This window comes from Ursus arctos, unplaced genomic scaffold, assembly GCF_023065955.2.
Source record: "Ursus arctos isolate Adak ecotype North America unplaced genomic scaffold, UrsArc2.0 scaffold_22, whole genome shotgun sequence".
Taxonomy (NCBI): Eukaryota; Metazoa; Chordata; class Mammalia; order Carnivora; family Ursidae; genus Ursus; species Ursus arctos.
This window is the reverse complement of record NW_026622897.1, coordinates 60,891,201-60,909,694: the sequence shown is the minus strand read 5'-3', so window position 1 is coordinate 60,909,694 and position 18,494 is coordinate 60,891,201. Positions and strand designations below refer to the sequence as shown.

At 45.5% G+C, this 18,494-nt stretch overlaps 1 protein-coding gene across 10 annotated transcripts in view; it reads left to right on the top strand.

The window, feature by feature from the left end:
* The first annotated feature begins 8,155 nt into the window (after window positions 1-8,155).
* Window positions 8,156-18,494, top strand: part of RIC3 (RIC3 acetylcholine receptor chaperone) — a 51,268-nt gene continuing 40,929 nt past the window's right edge. For 6 of the 10 annotated variants that reach the window (XR_007189579.2, XR_008960859.1, XR_007189578.2 and 3 more), the window contains exon 1: window positions 8,200-8,357. Coding sequence is in view for 4 of the 10 variants with exons in the window: in XM_057316638.1 (XP_057172621.1) it covers window positions 8,234-8,357 (124 nt within the window). In the remaining 6 variants the exon portion in view is untranslated. Of the gene's footprint in view, window positions 8,358-18,494 lie in introns of all 10 variants that reach the window. The other 4 variants (XR_007189577.2, XM_026486140.4, XR_008960860.1 and 1 more) reach the window with 4 other exon arrangements.

Here is an 18,494-nt window from a genome sequence, read left to right as displayed (position 1 = left end):
AAGCATCTCCCCTGTGCCAAGGTAAGACTTCCACCATTCCCTAGAATACAGAAACACCAGCGTTTTCTAAAAATGGCAACATTTTACTTCTGTGGTGCTTGATACAATCAAAAACAATTATGTGTTATAGAAAACACAAAGCAGGAGCCACGTTACTAAAAGGTTTTAATTTCTCTTAAACCCAGAAGGAAGAATGAATTTTTAGGTAGGCGGTGTCTTGATATATAATAGTAACATATTTGTCTTTATAACAATGTAGCCATGAAATATAATTTTAAATATGTGCTATGGAGGAGGGGACCCATCAGGGCTCCCAGCAGGAGCCCCATGACAGTCCTAAAGTGACCCTGCAGCCAGTCAGAGCCTGCCATGACTTGAACCTGACCGGGGCATTCGCGCTCAGCAGTTTGCCTATGCCACGCAGACTTGGTAACAAAATTAGAGCAAAATAAACGTGATCCTTAAGCAAAATAAAATAATGTTTATTTCAAGTTATGAAAAAAGACAAAAGGGAGGAAATTAGGTAGAATTAAACTGACTTCTTTTGTGACTCTTTTTTTCTTTTTTAAGATTTTATTTGTTTATTTGAGAGTGAGGGAGAGAGAGGGCATGAGCAGGGTGGGGGCAGAGGAAGAAGCAGACTCCCCGCTGAGCAGGGAGCCTGACTCAGGGCTCCATTCCAGGACCCTGGGATCATGACCTGAGCTGAAGGCTGATGCTTAACCAACTGAGCCACCCAGGCGCCCCTTGTGACTCTTTTCTAGGCTCTAGGTCCTTGATCCATGTTCCTTTCTGGAAGCAGGTCAGACATTGAATAATAACAACATGCTCTTAATAATAATAGTAGTAATGATGGTAGTAACATTGAATCTGACGCAAGCTCTAGTCCAAGTGCTTTGCATGCAAACTCACTTATTCTTTGAGAAAGTCATGATACTTTTAGTTGCAAGAAATAGAAATCCCACTCTAGGCAGCTCTTTCTGCCCACGGATCCTGCCCCATGCTTTAATAAAAATACCTTAAAAAATAAAAAAGAAATCCAACTCTAGCAAGCAAGCTTAACACATATGAAAAAAATGGGAGAAATATATTGACTCATATGGCTGGGGAGGGTTCCGAGCAACCCACAGAATCAAAGGAGGGTAGGAGCAAGGAGAGTCTTGGGGGTGGAACCTGGATTCAACACCAGGCTTGCTCTCCATCCACCTCATTTCTGTTCCCTCATCATCTGAGAGTTGCCATAGGGCTGATAGCTCTCCAGCAGGCCAAGCTTGCTCCCCAGGTTAGAGACCAGCCTTATGCAAAGAGACGCAGGACCCCAGCTTGTACACAGGAAGTATCTGCAGGTGACCTGAAGGGTGAACCAATGGGACCTGAATGGAGCCCCTGGAACATTCACTACAATTCTTTATAGCACATGGCCTCCCAAATGGGGGAACTGCTTCTCCTCCAGCCCCAGCCCCAGCAAGCCCTGTGAGGCACCCTGATCTAGCAGGCTGAGGTCAAGTTCCCACCGTGGACCAATCACAGGTCAGGGGAACAGAAGGATGCTCCCTAGGGAGGGGGGCAGCTTCATCCGTTGGGAAAGAAAATGTTCCACTAGTCTTTTCCTCCACTCTCTTCAGTAACTAAAAGCCATATTCATCATATAAGTACTGAGTCCTAAGGCAACGACTGGCTTGGCTTTGCCCAGCGACCAAGGCGCAGACGGACACAAAACTGCCTGTTTCTCCAGTTTTCACCAACTTGATCCCCTGCAGGAAGAAGACAGTCGTTATCAAAAAGGCAATTGTCATTCTCCTCTTTAGAAAAATTCCCATTAAAGATAAAGCAAATTTTAATTAGATTAAGTATCCAATTACTGTAATTACATTTTTTAAAAATTCACATCATGAAGATGACCCTTTTTAAAAGGGCTACAGGAATAATTAGTGTATTCATATTAACCAAAATGTATTGGATAATATTTATACCCAGAAGACAAAGTACATTACACACATTTCACCTTTGGGGAAAGCTTGCAAATGTTTTGGCAGTGGCATGAATATTTATAGGCAAGAGTGTGCTTTAGCAAGATTATGTGAGGAAGCATTTAAATGCTCACCAATTTTTACCCAGGGGTAAAGTATACAGAAAATGTAGTGCAGAGATTATGGATATGCAAAGTGTGACTTAGGCAGAGAATTTCTATCAGTTTGCTTAATTAATTGGAGCCAAAGACTATTTCTTCTCATTCGAGGCAGAAAGGCCCAAGGTATCCAACTGTGACTTCTCTCTGCTCGGCATCTGCCGGGGGCAGGGGCCAGTGAGGAGAGGTGCTAGGAGAGTGGTAAGGACACTCTTACCTTGACCATACACCACCCAGAAGCCTGGGTCCTCATGCCCCCAGCCTCTGCCCTCCCACTCCCAGTAGGGGCAAGCTTTAGGGTGAGGAATAGGGGCCTTGTAGAGGCTTCCTCCCGATAGGCTTGCTCCTGAAACCGTCTCCCCTTTTCTGATTCTAGTTTTCTTCCTTTTACCTGCTTTGAGGTGTAGCTATGACTGTTGTTTCGTGTTACACCCAATTGCCTTCCAAGCTCCATCACATTTGCTAGCTCAGGGAGAGAGGCAGCACAAAATCCATTTCACAGGTGACAAAACCGGGGCTCCGGAGCTTGAAGCAACTCCCAGAACCATGCCACAGAGCCCGCCTCTCGAGGGATCTCTGCTGCCACTGCTCCCAGGCCTGCGTGGTCTCAGCTCCGCCTCTCAGGAAGCTGCTTTGGCCGCCACCAATGGCGGGGACATCCCACCTCTGCCGCCACCTAGGACCATCAAAAAAAAGCAGCCCAGCCATTGCTGTTTCCTCTCAGAGATAACTTCCAAACCGAAGTTGGGCATGAGCAGGTCTGGCTGGGGAAGCAGACCTACGCCTGGTGGCAAGGGGAAGAATAGTTTGCTGGATTCTCCATTGACAATGTGAGGCTCTTGACACCAAAGAGAGGGCATTCAAAAGATTTTGGCCATCCACCATGAACAGGTGTTTATTACATTTCCTTCATCCCCGATGGAAATTCTGCCCTTCTTCCAAGGCCTGGGTCTGATATACCCTCTGTGTGCATCGTACCCCATCTCCTGCCTCCTTCTTTAGCTTCTTCATTCTGGGCTTTGGAGTTATAGGTCTTCCTCCCTTCTGCTCAGTGTTCTCGATATTTGGGTCTCCTTTCCATGTGGACCACCCCAATTTCCTGCCTATATTAAGGGTCCATGACTTTACTGTAGTTCCTTTGGGCTCTTCTTTAAAACTGTTTTCAGAGATCAAGGTGCATCCTTGGAATCTCCTCTGGGATGGAAATCCTCAATCACAGGGGCAATTACATTTTTGGAAATAGCCAAAGTCACTGTATTTGTCTGAGTTCTCCAGAGAAAGAAGAAATTGGATATGTGTATGTGGTCAGGATGGCAGGTGGGGTTGCAGGGAGAGTAAGAAAGAGAGAGAGAGAGAAAGGGAGAGACTTATTTTAAGGAATTGGCTGATGTGACTACAGCAGTTGAGCAAGTCAAAAATCTTCAGGGTGGGCTGACAGACTGGAGATCTGGGAAGAGCCCATTCTACAGTTCACGTCCGAAGACCTCCTGCTGCAGAACTGTCTCTTACTCAGGGGAGCTCAGACTTTTGTTCTGTTCAGGACTTCAGCTGATTCGGTGAGGCCCACCCACATTATGGAGGGCAATCTACTTTATTCAAATTCCACAAATTTAAGTTAATCTCATCAAAAAAAGCACCCTCATAGAAACATCCAGAATAATGTATGACCACATATCTGGGCGCTGTGGCCCAGCCAAGCTGACACATAAAATTAACTATCATGGTCACTAGGGGGCAAATATAGTGGATGAGGTAGAGTGACCTATGGTGGGTGAAAACAGTGACTTTTTGAAATGAGACTCTTTGAGGTGACTCTATTTTTTAACCATGTCTTTTTTAATTGAAATATAAATATATTGAATATTGAAATTGATACAGAACATATTAGCTTTAAAAAGGAACATATTAATTTCAGATGTACAACATGATTCAATGTTTGCATATATTGTGAAAGGCTGACCAAAATAAGTCTAGTTAATATCTCTCATGACAGATAGTTACAATTTTTTTTCTTATAATGAGAACTTTTAAGATCTCTCTTAGCAACTTTCAAATACACAATGCATTATTACTAACTATAGTCACCATGCTGTACATGACATCCCCAGGACTTATTTATTTCATAACTGCTAGTTTATATATCTTTTGGGGTGACTCTTCAAGGAAACTCTGACTGTTGATTCCTAGGAAGATGCATAGTTGCCTTGGAGCAGTGGCAAATCAGTGTGTGTGTGTGTGTGTGTGTGTGTGTGTGTGTGTGTGTATGTGTATGTGTGTGTGAAACCAGCAGCCTCATACTTCAGTAAGTACCTACTGTGAGCCAGTTCTGTGCTTGGTCATGTCGTGGAAAGCAGACATAACCCTATCCTCCCAGGGTTCCTGCCCAGGTGAAAAGACCCAACAAACCCATGATAAACAGTGTCCACAGCAATTCAATGAAAGAAGAGCTAGCATGAGCTGGAGCACCCAGGAGAGCTTCCTGGAAGGGGTTCGGATTTATCTGGGCCTTCTATATTAGGCAAGGTCAGCTGTGAAAGGGGTGGAGGGAAGGAAATCATTGGCAGTAGCTACAGGCTAGTGGCTCCAGCTGTGGGCCCTCACGGGCTTCATTATCAGGCAGCCCTGCTGGTCATTAAAAGGCAGAGTAGAAATAGATTCCAAGGAGAAGGAGACGGAGGTCTTCCCCTTCTTTGGGGTGTAAGGCTGGGAGTGCCCTTCTCTGCTTCCTACTGCATAACCAGAGAAAGGTAGGTTTTCTGTCCTGGGTCTTGGGATCCATGAGCAGTTTGTTTCTGGGCTGAAATTGGATGTCAAGATAAGTGGAATAAAGGTAAATCAGGACTGTTGGGAAGGCAACTAGCATAGGGATAAAAACGCCAGCAACATGGGAGAAAGCTTCTAGGGAACAATACAAGCTCCACGTCAGTGGGATGGCAGGCAAGAGGAAAAAAGCTTAGTTCCAGTGCAGAACGATTAAAAAAAAAAAATACAATGAGATTAAGCACTTAACGATTAGGGTCAGGCATTTATTCAGCGTTTTGTATTATCGTCAATGCATTTCTGTATGTAAGGGACTTAGAAGTATGCCTAGGAGAGCCTGCTGCCACCAGAACCACACTCAAAACCAGCAAACAAAAAACCTACCACTCCTTACAAAAGCATGTCTTCTGGCTGCTCATTACACCTTCTGTTTCTGTCACCTTCTAACTTCCCAGTAACTCTTTATTCCAGATTTTAACACCTGGATCACTACCTTCTTTTCCACCCCACTTCTGTCCTCATACTTGGGAACTTCAACATAGTGGTGTAATCTAGGTTTCCCACTGCAGCCTCTCATCACTCTGCATGAGCCCTCTTGCTGCCGTTAGCTCCTCCCAGACCTCACTTACTATTGAAGGGCCAGTCGCTTCCATATTTGCTTCCAGCGCAAACATATCTTTTGAGCTCCAGACCCATATATCTAACTGCATAGCAGTACCTGGATATTTCATGGAACTCAAATTCAACTAGTCACAATCTGAACTCCTTGTCTCACAAACCTGATTCTTCAGTTCTCAAAATGCTGTTATATGAACTCAATGCCTATCCAGTCAACCAAGCCTGAATTTCAGGGGTGGGTCATCACAGTTTTCTCTGCAGCTCTTAGAAGCCATATCCCGTAAGATACCACCTCCATAGGCTGCACCTGTTGTCCATGAGTTCAGAGCTTCCCTAGTTCCAGAGAGTAAAACTGGTGGTTAAGAGGGCAAGTCCTGGAGTAAGCATGCCTGGGTTCAAGTAATAGCTTTCGACTGATACTGTGTAATTGTTGGGGAATTATGTAAGCTGTTTCTTGGTTGTCTCATTGTAAAATGGGTATATTGCTTACTTCATAAGATTGTTAGAATCAGTTGTTATGGTATGTAAAATACCTGGAATACAGTAAGTACTCAATAACTTTTAGTGATGTTGTGATCTCAACAATGATGCCTGAGCAAAGCTGGTAGGGGTAACCATCCGGCTGCAATAATTGAGGAACAAGATGTGGAGGATTTCACCTGCTTCTTAACTAGACTTTTTTTTTAAATGACTTTATTTATTTATTTATTTGAGAGAGCGAGAGCATGGGGGGGAGGGTCAGAGGGAGAAGCAGACTCCCTGCTGAGCAGGGAGCCCAATGCCGGACTGAATCCTGGGACTCCAGGATCACGACCTGAGCCAAAGGCAGTCGCTTAACCAACTGAGCCACCTAGGTGCCCTTAACCAGACTTTCAACCAATCCTTTATTCAGCCCCAATCCACATCTTTGCCTTTAGAGAAACTCAGTGCCTCCAATTCTTAAGACCTCCTAGGTTCTGAGGGGCAAATTGGTTTGCCTCTTAAGGGCTTTCCCTCAGTAGACACATCACTCCTTAGGCTTTACACCTGCACTGCCCAATATGGCAGCCACTAGTCAGGTGGCTATTAAGCCATTGAAATGTGACTTATGAGTGCTATACATGTTGAAATTATATTTTCGGTATATTGGGTTAAATAAAACGTATTAAATGAATTTCACCTGTTCGCTTTTTAATGTGGCTACTAGAAAATTTTAAATTATATGTGACTCACTGTATTTCTTCTATTGGAAATGTTGCATCTTACAAAATGTTGACATTTCTTGTCTGTTGTTATGTTCTCACTCATTCTCCTTAGTCTTGTAGTGGTTATACTCCATCTCTTTATTTTCATTTTTGTGAGGTGTCTGGGGGAGGAAAGGTAAATGGGTGTGTTCCATCTGCCAAGTTGAACTGGAAGTTCTATCCAGGCTTCTTACAATCTCTCTCCTGCTTATATTTGTATCCTGTCCCTTTATAGCCTCTATATTCTGTCAGGAGCCCTATGGCCCAGGCAAAATGAATCACTTGTAATCTTCGGAAGGCACACAGGCTTTCGTGCCGTTGCTTTCTCTGCACCGTTTGTCTGAATACTCTAACTCCTCCCACCTGTCTGTCTAGTCACTTACTCTTCAAAAACTCAAATTTCACCTACTTTCAGGAGCTTTTCTTGACCCCTCCTTCCAGTTGAGCTGACTGTTTCAGAGTCCGGAATACTTCCGGTATTTTCTTGTTCAGATACGGATCTGCTGCGTAAGGAAACCCGTCTTATTCATCTGACCCTATAGTACCATTTCCTGATTTGATACATTGTAGGAACTAAATGTTTATTAATCTTTGTAAAACAAAGACAGAAGGAAGGACTGTGAGAACACCGAGGAAGGAGAAGCTGACTGGAGAAGTCTCACGAGGGTAGTATTTTTCAGTTGTTCTTCAGAGAAGTTTTTCACCAGCGGAGATGGCGTTGGGAATTTCCCGGGCAGAGGGAACAGGACAAGTCAAGCTTCCCTGAAAGCAAGGAATATGCTGGGGAAAGAGCAAATGATGTAGTCTGGTGCAGCACTGCTAAGAACGGATCATTGGGGCGCCTGGGTGGCACAGCGGTTAAGCGTCTGCCTTCGGCTCAGGGCGTGATCCCGGCGTTATGGGATCGAGCCCCATGTCAGGCTCCTCCGCTATGAGCCTGCTTCTTCCTCTCCCACTTCCCCTGCTTGTGTTCCCTCTCTCGCTGGCTGTCTCTATCTCTGTCAAATAAATACAATCTTAAAAAAAAAAAAAAAGGAACGGATCGTTTAGGGCTTGGAGGTCTCGCACAAAGCAATGTGACGGTCGTGCTGAGGGTGGAGAGGCCTTTGTAGGGTTTCACACCGTGGAGCGAGGTCATCAGGGGCGCGCTGCGCTTCTCCGCTCCGGCTGCGGGCGGTGGGAGCGGCTTGCGGTAAGGAGCTGCTGGCGGGCTCGGGGCGGGTGGCCAGCGGGGCGAACGGCGGACCGGGACAAGGAAGGGCACAGCCGCCAGCCTTTCGGTGGGGCAGAACGCACCGCGGGGCGTGGAGAGGGAGGAGCTTCCCGTTGGCCCAGACCCGAGGGCGCGGGTGCGGTACGGACTCCGGGACCGCCGAGCGCGTGCCTCGCGCACTTGTCCCTCGCGCGTCGCCGTCCGCGCAGCCCGCGGTGCGGTCGGAGGAGGCCGCCGGCGCTGCGGTTCCGGTTCCGGCTGGCGTCCGCACCTGTGGCGAGGGAGGCGGCCATGGCGTACTCCACCGTGCAGAGGGTGGCCCTCGCCTCGGGGCTCGTCCTGGCCGTGTCGCTGCTGCTGCCCAAAGCCTTCCTGTCCCGCGGAAAGCGGCAGGAGCCGCCGCCGGCCCCGGAAGGTAGGCGCAGCCTAGCTCCCTCTCCGCGTTCGGAGAATGCGGCTCCAGGGTGGGGTGACTCGAGGTCTCCTCCAAACGGGCTACAGAGGGTGGACCGGGCGGTGTTTGGGAGGTGCCAAGCCCCGCGGTTCCCTTGGAGTCGGCAGACAGCCGGAGTCCACCGAGCCCGGGTCGATCCCGACCTTCTTCAGCAAGAAGGGCCGGGGATGCAGGCGTGCGTGCCTGGGTACCCTCCAGGTGGCCTCTCGCTCACCCCATGTTTGCAGCCCCTTCCCCCCACTGGCTTCACTCCGCTGTCACATCTGTTCAGGTGCTTTGAGTCCAGAGGGCCTCCCGCTTGGATTCCCCTCTCTGGGGTTTCCGTGTGCTTTGTGTCGCGCTTTTTTTACATTTTTTTATTTTAATGTTTTTTTTATTATGTTAGTCACCATACAGTACATCCCCGGTTTCCGATGTAAGGCTCGATGATTCATTAGTTGTGTATAACACCCAGTGCACCATGCAATACGTGCCCTCCTTACTACCCATCACCAGTCTATCCCATTCCCCCACCCCCCTCCCCTCTGAAGCCCGCAGTTTGTTTCTCAGAGTCCATAGTCTCTCATGTTTCATTCCCCCTTCTGATTACCCCCCTTTCTTTATCCCTTTCTTCTCCTACCGATCTTCCTAGTTCTTATGTTCCATAGATGAGAGAACTCGTATAATTGTCTTTCTCTGCTTGACTTACTTCACTTGTGTCGCGCTTTTGTATGAAGTCGAGTCAATTGGAATTGCTATTGTTAGCCTGAAATCATCTTGTACTTCCGGCTCCCCGCTTCAGGCTGGTTTTTATGCCTTTAAAAATATAATCTGAAGATTTTAATTCAAACTTCAATTACTGAGATGACCGAATTACTACATTCCCCCTAAGTGTTGGCTAATCCTTTGTTATTGGTACGGTGTATGTGGTGTTTACGAATCCACCCTGTTGGTTGCGTTCAGGGGCTTTTACAAAGTAAGGGTAAAGGGATGGATGTCCAAGCTGAGAGAAGGAACTAGAACAATTCTTTGTAGCTCCTGAAGTTCTACTGGTAACTTTTTCCTGTAAATTATCTCTGTAATACCCGTGAGGATGGTTTTACAGTTTCCAAACACTTCCACTAATGTTCAGCCTCTTGATGATTGGACAGCTCCTTTTGAACTGAAATCCAGTTCCCTGTAATGTGTGCACAGTGACTATCGTTCCATTCTCTTGCACATCATAGATAGAAATGCTGCAGATGCAAAGCACTAAGCTCTACGGGTGGAGGACAGACTGAACCCAGAATCCTCTTGTTAGAATATGCTTGATAAAGTTTAGGCTTGTGAAACTATCTCCCTGAAAGAGACTTCTAAAATATCATGTTGGGTTTTTTTTCTGCCTTATTACAAAATCCCAAAGGTTTTACTCATTTTGTCTAAGGATACTGTCTTGTCTGCCTTGAAGATTAATCATGATGATCTTGAGCCGTAAAGATTTTTCTAATTCAGTATTTTACTGAATTGAATTCCATTATGCTGAATTATGTTGAATAAGTTGTATTGAATGTGAGTGGGAGATACTCTTCTGAATGTTGCATAGAGATTAAATGTGGCTCTTTCCCTTGAGAACTCGAGTTGATATTCAATGTTCTCATCTTAGAATCTTCGCACTTTCTGTTCTTCTTATTCCTAGAGTTTCTTCCCTCAGCTTCCATCTAATTACTCAAGTTTCTGCTCAAATGTAACCTTCTCAGAGACTTTCCCTAGGGACCCTAGCTAAGATGACTCCACCCCCATCCTTCCTTGTTCCTTCATGTTGTTCTGTTTTCCTTCTTGAAGGAATTTACTGTATGATATGAAATGTTCTTATTTCCTTTTTTTCTGTTTCTACCTTCAAGAATAAAAGTTTGATGAGGGCAAGGGCTTGGTCTTGTTTACCACTGTTTCTTTAGCATCTGCCTAAAATGGCAGTTGATAAATATTTTTAAATGAATAATTCAAGTTTATGAAGCTGCTAATATTGTGAATTCTTTTCTCATTAGTTACCAACAGAGTATAACCTAGGAAAAAAACTTCTCTTAAATGATATATTTCAGTAACTGAAATTTTGCCAACTAAACTCTCTGCCCTTGGATGGACCTAAAGGGTATTATGCTAAGTGAAATAAGTCAGAAAAAGACAAATACTATGGATTTCACTTATATGTAGCATCTAAAAAATGAACAAACAAAAACAAATCCATAAATATAGAGAACTGATGTTTGCCAAGTGGGAGGGGTGGTGGGGGAATGGTCAAAATGGGTGCAGAGGAGTGGGAGATACAGGCTTCCAGTTATGAAAAGCGTAAGTCACGAGCTCCTTCTCAAGTTGGGTCTGTCCTCTGACTGCTGTCTCAGGATAGCAACAGTCGTTGCAACAGTACCAGCCATCACCTCTCACATTCCATTGTCCAGAGAAGGAGCATGTCCTTTCTTTTAAACTCTTCCTTCACTCGCACCTTACTTTTATCTACCCCGCACCCCCACCCTCGTTCTTTCCCAGTAGTTCTGGCTAACCTATGCGTGCATTTTAATGGCTTGAATTAAGTTACTTGCAGGGCTTTTGGTAGAAAGAATATATTGGTTAACTAGTGATTAACCACTATGAAGTTGAGAGAGATTCTCAAAGGGATACAGAGGTACTGGAGGAGGGAGGAAAGAGGAAGTAGAGCAGGGGAGGCTGTCATCATTAGGTAAGAGGGAGGAGAACAATTTTAAGAGCTTTTTTAAACTTTTATATTTCTCTGGTTTTTATTTTTGTTTTTATGATTCGAAATTTAACATTGTTAGAAATTTCAGTCTAAGAGCCATTTTTAAAGATTTGAGAGAGGTGCACACATGTGCGCATGTGGGTGTGGGTAGGCGCAAAGGGAGAGAGAGAATCTCAAGCAGATTCCACGCTAAGCGCAGAGCCTGACATGGGGCTTGAGCTCACGACCCTGAGATCATCCCCTGAGCCAAAATCAAGACTCGGACGCTTAACCGACTGAGCCACCCAGGCGCCCCTTAAGAGCCGTTTTTAAGTAGAATTGGAAGGGGAAGGGGAGGGAAGCATCTTGGATTAGTCTCAAGCTATTGGCTTAGGTGACTAGACAGATGGTGATGCCCTTCACCAAAATAGGAATGGAGGAAAATAGATTAAAGGGAAAGTTGGTGAGTTCAGGAATTTGAAGACTAGCGTTAGGGGCGCCTAGGTGGCTCAGTCGTTAAGCGTCTGCCTTCGGCTCAGGGCGTGATCCCGGCGTTCTGGGATCGAGTCCCACATCGGGCTTCTCCGCTGGGAGCCTGCTTCTTCCTCTCCCACTCCCCCTGCTTGTGTTCCCTCTCTCGCTGGCTCTCTCTCTCTCTGTCAAATAAATAAATAAAATCTTTAAAAAAAAATGCAGACTAGCATCATGTCCCCTTCTTCAGTCTTTTTCCTACGTTGACATCTGAAGTAGTTCATCCATTCCTCCTATGACCTAGTTCCAGGTTTCTCAGCACAGCCCTCTAGAAGGCAAATAATAGTAAGTGGAAGCCTATTAGCTCATGGAAGAGCAGACCTGTTTCCTCCCTGCCCCCAACCCTCCTTTTAAAAACTCTCGGTTTCTATTAATGCACCCTGAGGATTGCTGTAGATTTTTGGCATTTTACCTGCTGACCTTGTGATATATGGAATCCCGAGCTGCTTTTGGTTTGTGGTTGCTGCTCATCTGGGTTTTGCCCATTTTGTGCTGTTGACTTTGTTTGGGAGCACAGGTGGGTGGGTTAGCGGTCATCCTGATTTCTGCACTTGGTCTCTGTCACGGCTGCAGACACACCAGAGGCAGGGGTTTCTCCTTTCGTGGCCAGTGAAAAGGCTTGGCTGCTGGAACTGCAGGGGCACCGGTGTGTGAGGTTAGCTTTCACTCTCCCCAGCACAGGATTCACTTTGGCGCGGCGCTGGTCCTTGCTGGGCTTGTTCGCAGGGAGTGGTGGGGCTGGAGCCACTTTGGACAGCTGCCTGCCAGGCTGCGCAGGGGAAGGTGGGGCTGCACACACGGTACTGGCAAAAGAGGTGGAGAGGGTTCGTGCTGGTGTTTGCAAATGTCTGGCTGTCTAGGCTTGGGGAGGGGAAGAGAAACGGCGTTTGCCAGCACTTCTGTTGCTGGAGTCTCCTGAAGATGCCTGCGTCTCCAGCACATGGTCTGAGGTAGTAAATACATCTCCGTCACGTGTACCTCAGGCACTTTTCAAACTTGTTTCTATGCTGTGTTTAAAGCCAAGTTATTTATTATGCTTTAAGGCGAGGACTCAGTTTCCCATCTCCCTTCGGTTTTCCTGGAGTTAAGCAGGTTGATTTTTAAAGTACCCAGAGTTAAACCCTGCTGATTTTTTTTTTTTTTTTAATTCATTCGACAGAGAGAGAGACAGCCAGCGAGAGAGGGAACACAAGCAGGGGGAGTGGGAGAGGAAGAAGCAGGCTCTCAGTGGAAGAGCCTGACATGGGGCTTGATTCCAGAACGTCAGGATCACGCCCTGAGCCAAAGGCAGATGCTTAATGACTGAGCCACCCAGGCGCCCCAAACCCCGCTGATTTTAAAAGCTAAGTTAAGCTCCACTGATTTTTTTTTTTTTTCCCCAATGCCATGTGTTAATGGGGACTCATCTTCCCAGTGTGAGTCCCCAAAGCCTAGGGTGGGGTCTGATCCTCTAGCTTCTCCATGCTTGTGGCCTCCTTCCCATTTGTGGTTAGTCTTACCTGGGTTTCCCCCCCATCTCAGCTCTGCTCCTCGGCCCTTTTTCAAAGCGGCCTTCCTTCTCAGCTCCCCCCCCCCCCCCGCCAGGATTAAATGTGGAAGCACTGTTCTGCCAGTCTTCGGGTCATTCTCGGAATTAGTCGCACAGAGAGAGCTGTTATCTCTGTGTTCCCACTGCTTAAGTTCAGGACCCTCCTAGTCTGCCGTTTTCCTCACAATCTCCTGAAGAATGCTGTCTAGAATCTCATCCGAGAGCTACAGTGTGCTCACTTCTCTATAGTTGAAAAGTCCACCATCTACCTTTTACAGACTGGAACAATAGTTACCTGCTCCATTCTTTAAAATTTTTCTCTATCAACATAATTTCTTAAAGTTTTCTTTTAGTTTAATGACCTTTCTTGCAAGTTTTCTAGTCTTGGTAGAAATTACTTAGTGGACAGACTTATCCTCCTCACCCATCTGAGATTTTATTTTTGTCTTTAGGATTGCTGATTCTCTTTCATTTAACCCCAAATTTATTCCCTTTGATAGAGAATATGGAAGCAAAATAGAAGTTCAGAAGTTCTGCTTCCTCAGCATTACATTTTTATCAGGTAAATTGCCTTTTTTGCTCTAAAAATACCTCTTTCGCTTTGGCTAGCCTTTTGGTAAATCTTAGTTTATTTTGGACCTTGGCCTCCTGTGGTTCCCCCAAGTCTTGCCGCTCATTCAGTTATGTGTCTTTTTGTTCATCTTTTCTCTCTTCTCTTAGAAGAACTACCTGTATATCTTCCCCCCGCCCCTGCCTTTCCTATCTGACTGACAGTTTTTGAAATGCCCAAGCAGCAATGCATTTTAAGAGCTTTCCTCTTAGGAAAGGGTCTCATGCCGTGGGGCTCTTTGTTTTCAGAACGTAATTCTGCCTTCCTGGGGCCTGTGCCACACAACCCTTACTTTGTTGCCACAAATACTGAGTTGGCACAGTCTCTTTCTCCTGCAGTTCTCTTTTCATTTCACCGACCGGTTTCTTCGGTCAAAGTAGCAGTTCCCCTCCTTTCACCTTCGGTACCTGTGTAACGTGAAGACCTCAGCATGCGAGGCCAGGAACTTGTCAGCTGTTCCAGGGTTAGCACACTGAGGCTTCGAACAGGTGCCGAGTAGTCGAAGCTCTCCAGGGCGACAGTATGCTGCTTCTGTGCTGGAGTCGGCTTTGGGAGAGTCCAGCTCACCACCTCCACAGCTGGATCCTGGGGTGCTCCCACGACAGGGTCCTGTCTGGCATCTCTCCTCCTGCTCCTGCCTGCCCATGTTTTCCAGTGGGTGACTCACTCTGACTACTTATAAATAGGGTTCCTTACCAGTACCTCCCTAGTGGCCCTGTTCCTCTGAAATAGCTCAGACTCTTAAGTCACCGTGTTTTCCTCAGGTGAGTTCTGCCCACTGACCTTGAACTATCTAAGATGTGGAAGTATATACACACGTATGTACAGTTATGTGTCCATGTATGTGTATATATGCATATATAATACATATACGTATTTAATTTTTAAATTAGCTCTTTGTTTTGGTGTATAAGTGCTTGAGGACAAATGTATTATTTTGGTCCCTTACCTTTTTTCTCCTAACGAATCCTCAAGTCTCTGCTCTGAAAGAGTGTCAGAGAAGGGAGGAGACAATTGGAGACCCTATGAACACATGTAAATTAGGCACTTTTTCAAGTTCAGAAACTTCTAGGGGAGCAATTGTGGAGCAGAGTTGTGGGTGAGGAGCACCTTTACCAGTCACCCTGACTGTCATTTTCTGTTCTCAAAACTAAAAAACACTCAGGATAATGACGTAAAAAATTGTTAGTCCTGAGAGTAGCTAATTGTGCTGGGTCTTGAGATTCCAGTAAAGGCGAGCAGGCCCAGTGTAAGTCATCCAGGTAAGTCCAGCAAAGTATACAGCATGCAAGACCCAGAGCATACCCTGTAGGGGACCCAGGTGCAGACAAGACACTAGACTTTTATTCAAGAAGTTCACCGTTCGCCCTTCAGCCACAGAGCGCAAGGAACGCCTGTAGTTACAGAAGCTGGATTTACTACTTGCGGCAAGGGAGAACGCACCCCATGGGGGCCTGCAGCATCACAGCGAGGTTGTTAGAAAAGCTTTATTATAGGGTGTGGACATGTATTAGGTGATTTTGAAGGACGTTTAAGGATGTGGGGCTTTGCTCTGGATTGGATGCCGTCAGGAAGTAAGGCAAATTCTGCGGCTGGGTATCTTAATAGTTTATCTAAAGGGAGAACACACTAGAGAAAGGCTGAAGCTGTAATTCGTGAAGCAGCAGCAGCAGTCACTCATTGTCTGGGAATGGGGGCTATTTGATATTTTTTAGCTTGGGTAGTATTCATGTTTTGTCTGTGTTCAGGCAGCTTACAAAGTGGTCTTACTCTTTTGTCTTGATCCACGGTGGTCACAGAATGTTGATGTTCTGAGATCGCTGACGTTTAACAGGAGAACGCCAAGACCTGACTATGAGTACCAGGCCAGCTCATACCAACACCACGGCCTAGCCAATAGTACTAGGCCAGCTTCTGGATGTCAGAGGCATCTTTTCTGGTGCTCTCAAAGGATTTATAGGTTTTAGTCAGCTCCGAATAAAACTGGGTAGAAATAGAACTTAGTGGAAGATTTTATCTATTTCTGTTTCTCGGTCCATTCAAGTAGAGGCTGTAAGGCGCATAAATATAACTTTTGAATAAGGCCAGTTGTGATAAGTGCGATTAAGGAGGTTCAAGCAGTGTTTTCTTTTCTTTTTTTTCTTTTTTTTTTTTTAAAGATTTTATTAATTTATTTAACAGAGATAGAGACAGCCAGTGAGAGAGGGAACACAAGCAGGGGGAGTGGGAGAGGAAGAAGCAGGCTCATAGCGGAAGAGCCTGATGTGGGGCTCGGTCCCAGAACGCCGGGATCACGCCCTGAGCTGAAGGCAGATGCTTAACGACTGCACCGCCCAGGCGCCCCCAAGCGGTGTTTTCTAAGTGCATGGGAGTGACATGGGAAAAGGCATTGGGGATGTGGGCAGTATGTGGCCTGGGCCCTGAAGGATAAGCTGGATTTAGACATGTGGAGTTGGAGAGAAAAGCAAAACCACTGGAGTCAGCAAAAAGCAAAGGCTTAGTGGTACGAAATCACAAGGCAGGCTCAAAGCATGGTGGGAAGTCTAGTTAGGCTGAATCAGGAGTATGTAATGGGAAAGAAATATGAAGAGGTACTTTTGGACTAGATTATAGAATTCAGTTGTTTGTAGGGAAGGCAAAACCAGGATTTGTTAAATACCCACTGCGCATGCGTGGTGCATTGTATATGATATTTAGTCTGTAATCCTTCTTGTAAAGATTCTGTTTGACAGAGAAGGAGAGTGCTTGTGCATGCACACATGAGCACAAGCAGGGGGAGCAGCAGGCAGAGGCTCCCCGCTGAGCAAGAAGCCTGATTCGGGACTCGATCCCAGATCCTGGGATCCTGACTTGAGCTGAAGGCAGACATTTAACCGACTGAGCCCCCCCACGTGCCCCTAATCTGTAATCCTTGTAACAACCCTAATTATATCCGTTTTACAGATGATCAAAGTTAGCTCTAGAGAGGCTCATTTAGGGCCGTCTGGGTGGATCAGTCCATTAAGCATCTGCCTTTGGCTCAGGTCATGATCCTGGGGTTCTGGGATCAAGTCCTGCATCGGGCTCCCTGCTCAGCAGGGAGTCTGCTTCTCCCTCTGCCCCTCCTCCTGCTTCTGTGGGCGCGCGCATGCAAGCTCGCGTGCTCTCTCTCTCAAGTTAAATCTTAAAGTTTCATTTAACCTCCAGTTAAATAGTTGGAGGCCTAGCCAGTGTCTTAACTAATAGCTCTGAAAAGATAGTACTGATTTTACTCACTTTGCTGGCTCCTGTGTAACACAGTCTTGTCCTCAGTGGGAACCACTGAAAGCTTTTGATGGGAGAAATGGCAAGACCCATTAGGATTATGCTTTAGGAAGAGGACTCCTAACAAAACAGTAATAATTAATATGTGTAGGGTATATGGACTAGGCCCTGTGTTAACGACTTAGACACACAGTATCTCTTAACAGTATGTAGCATGACTTGGGAGTGGGGAGGTTGGCAAAAGATGAAGAAAAGATCTGGTTAAACCAGAAAATCAAAGCCGTGGTGGGCAGAGCCCCGCTTTAGGTAGGAGGGGATGTAACAAGATGAGGGGCCGTGGAGGAGACTGATGAGGGACAGTCAGCTGTGGTCCCAGCCTCCACTTTCAGTAATGCCGAGTTAAATTTGGCCTCTAGAATTTCCTCAGTATTTAAGGAGAAGCTTACATATCTTAAGGAATTGGCCCAGAAGGATCTTTCTTAAACTGCGGTAATCATATATAAACACATCCAGTTCTTTATTGATTGATTTGTCTTAAGAATGAAATGTTGCAGATGGTTTAATGCTGCTTTCAGAAAGCTCTTCTGTTCACAGTGCTAGAGTTTTTGTTTTTAGCAATAAGGATGGTTATTAACAAGGGAAAGTAGAACTTCACTCTGTAAAATCCAGTAAGTTTGTAGTCAAGCTTAAATGATATGCTAAGTGAAATTTTAATAATTAAATAAACCTAAATATGGGGAAAGCTTTCAATAAACAATTAGGACTTAGTCAAGTCCCATTTTAGAGAATATTTAAGTGCATATAGAGATAGTGAACACAGCTGTTTTCTATTTTGAAAAGTGCAGTTTTAATGTTCTAATATCTTTAATATTCTGATCTCTTGAGCTGTGGTTTTTTTTTATTTTTTATTTTTTATGTATTTGAGAGAGTGCAGGGTGGGGTGGGCTGGGGTGGGGGAGGAGCAGAGGGAGAGGGAGAAGCAGGCTCACCGCTGAGCAGGGAGCCTGATGTGGAGCTCAATCCCAGGACTCCAGGATCATGACCTGAGCCAAAGACAGACGCTTAACTGACTGAGCCCCCAGATGCCCCTCTTGAGCTGTTTTTGTTTGTTTGTTTCTTTAGGCAAAATTTTTTAAAAACCACAAATCCTCTTTGTAATGTAGCTATAAGGTAGAATGTTTATAATAGTGAAAAATAGAAAAGTACCTAAATATTCATCGGCTAGGGAGGAGGTGAGTAAGTTGTGATAACGGGCACACTAGGAGGTGCTATATGGTAGTTTGAGCGAATGAGCTGAAGCTACAGATATCAGTCAACAGGGTGCATCTCTCGGCCAAAATGCTAGTCCCCACCCAGAAAAGGGGCAGAAAAGGGAAGCTGCAGAAGAAGGGGTATAGTATGATATAAAGGTTTTTTTTAAATTGTGATAAAATATGCATAACATAAATTTATCACTTTAACCAGTAGGTGCACGGTTCAGTGGCAGTAAGTATATTC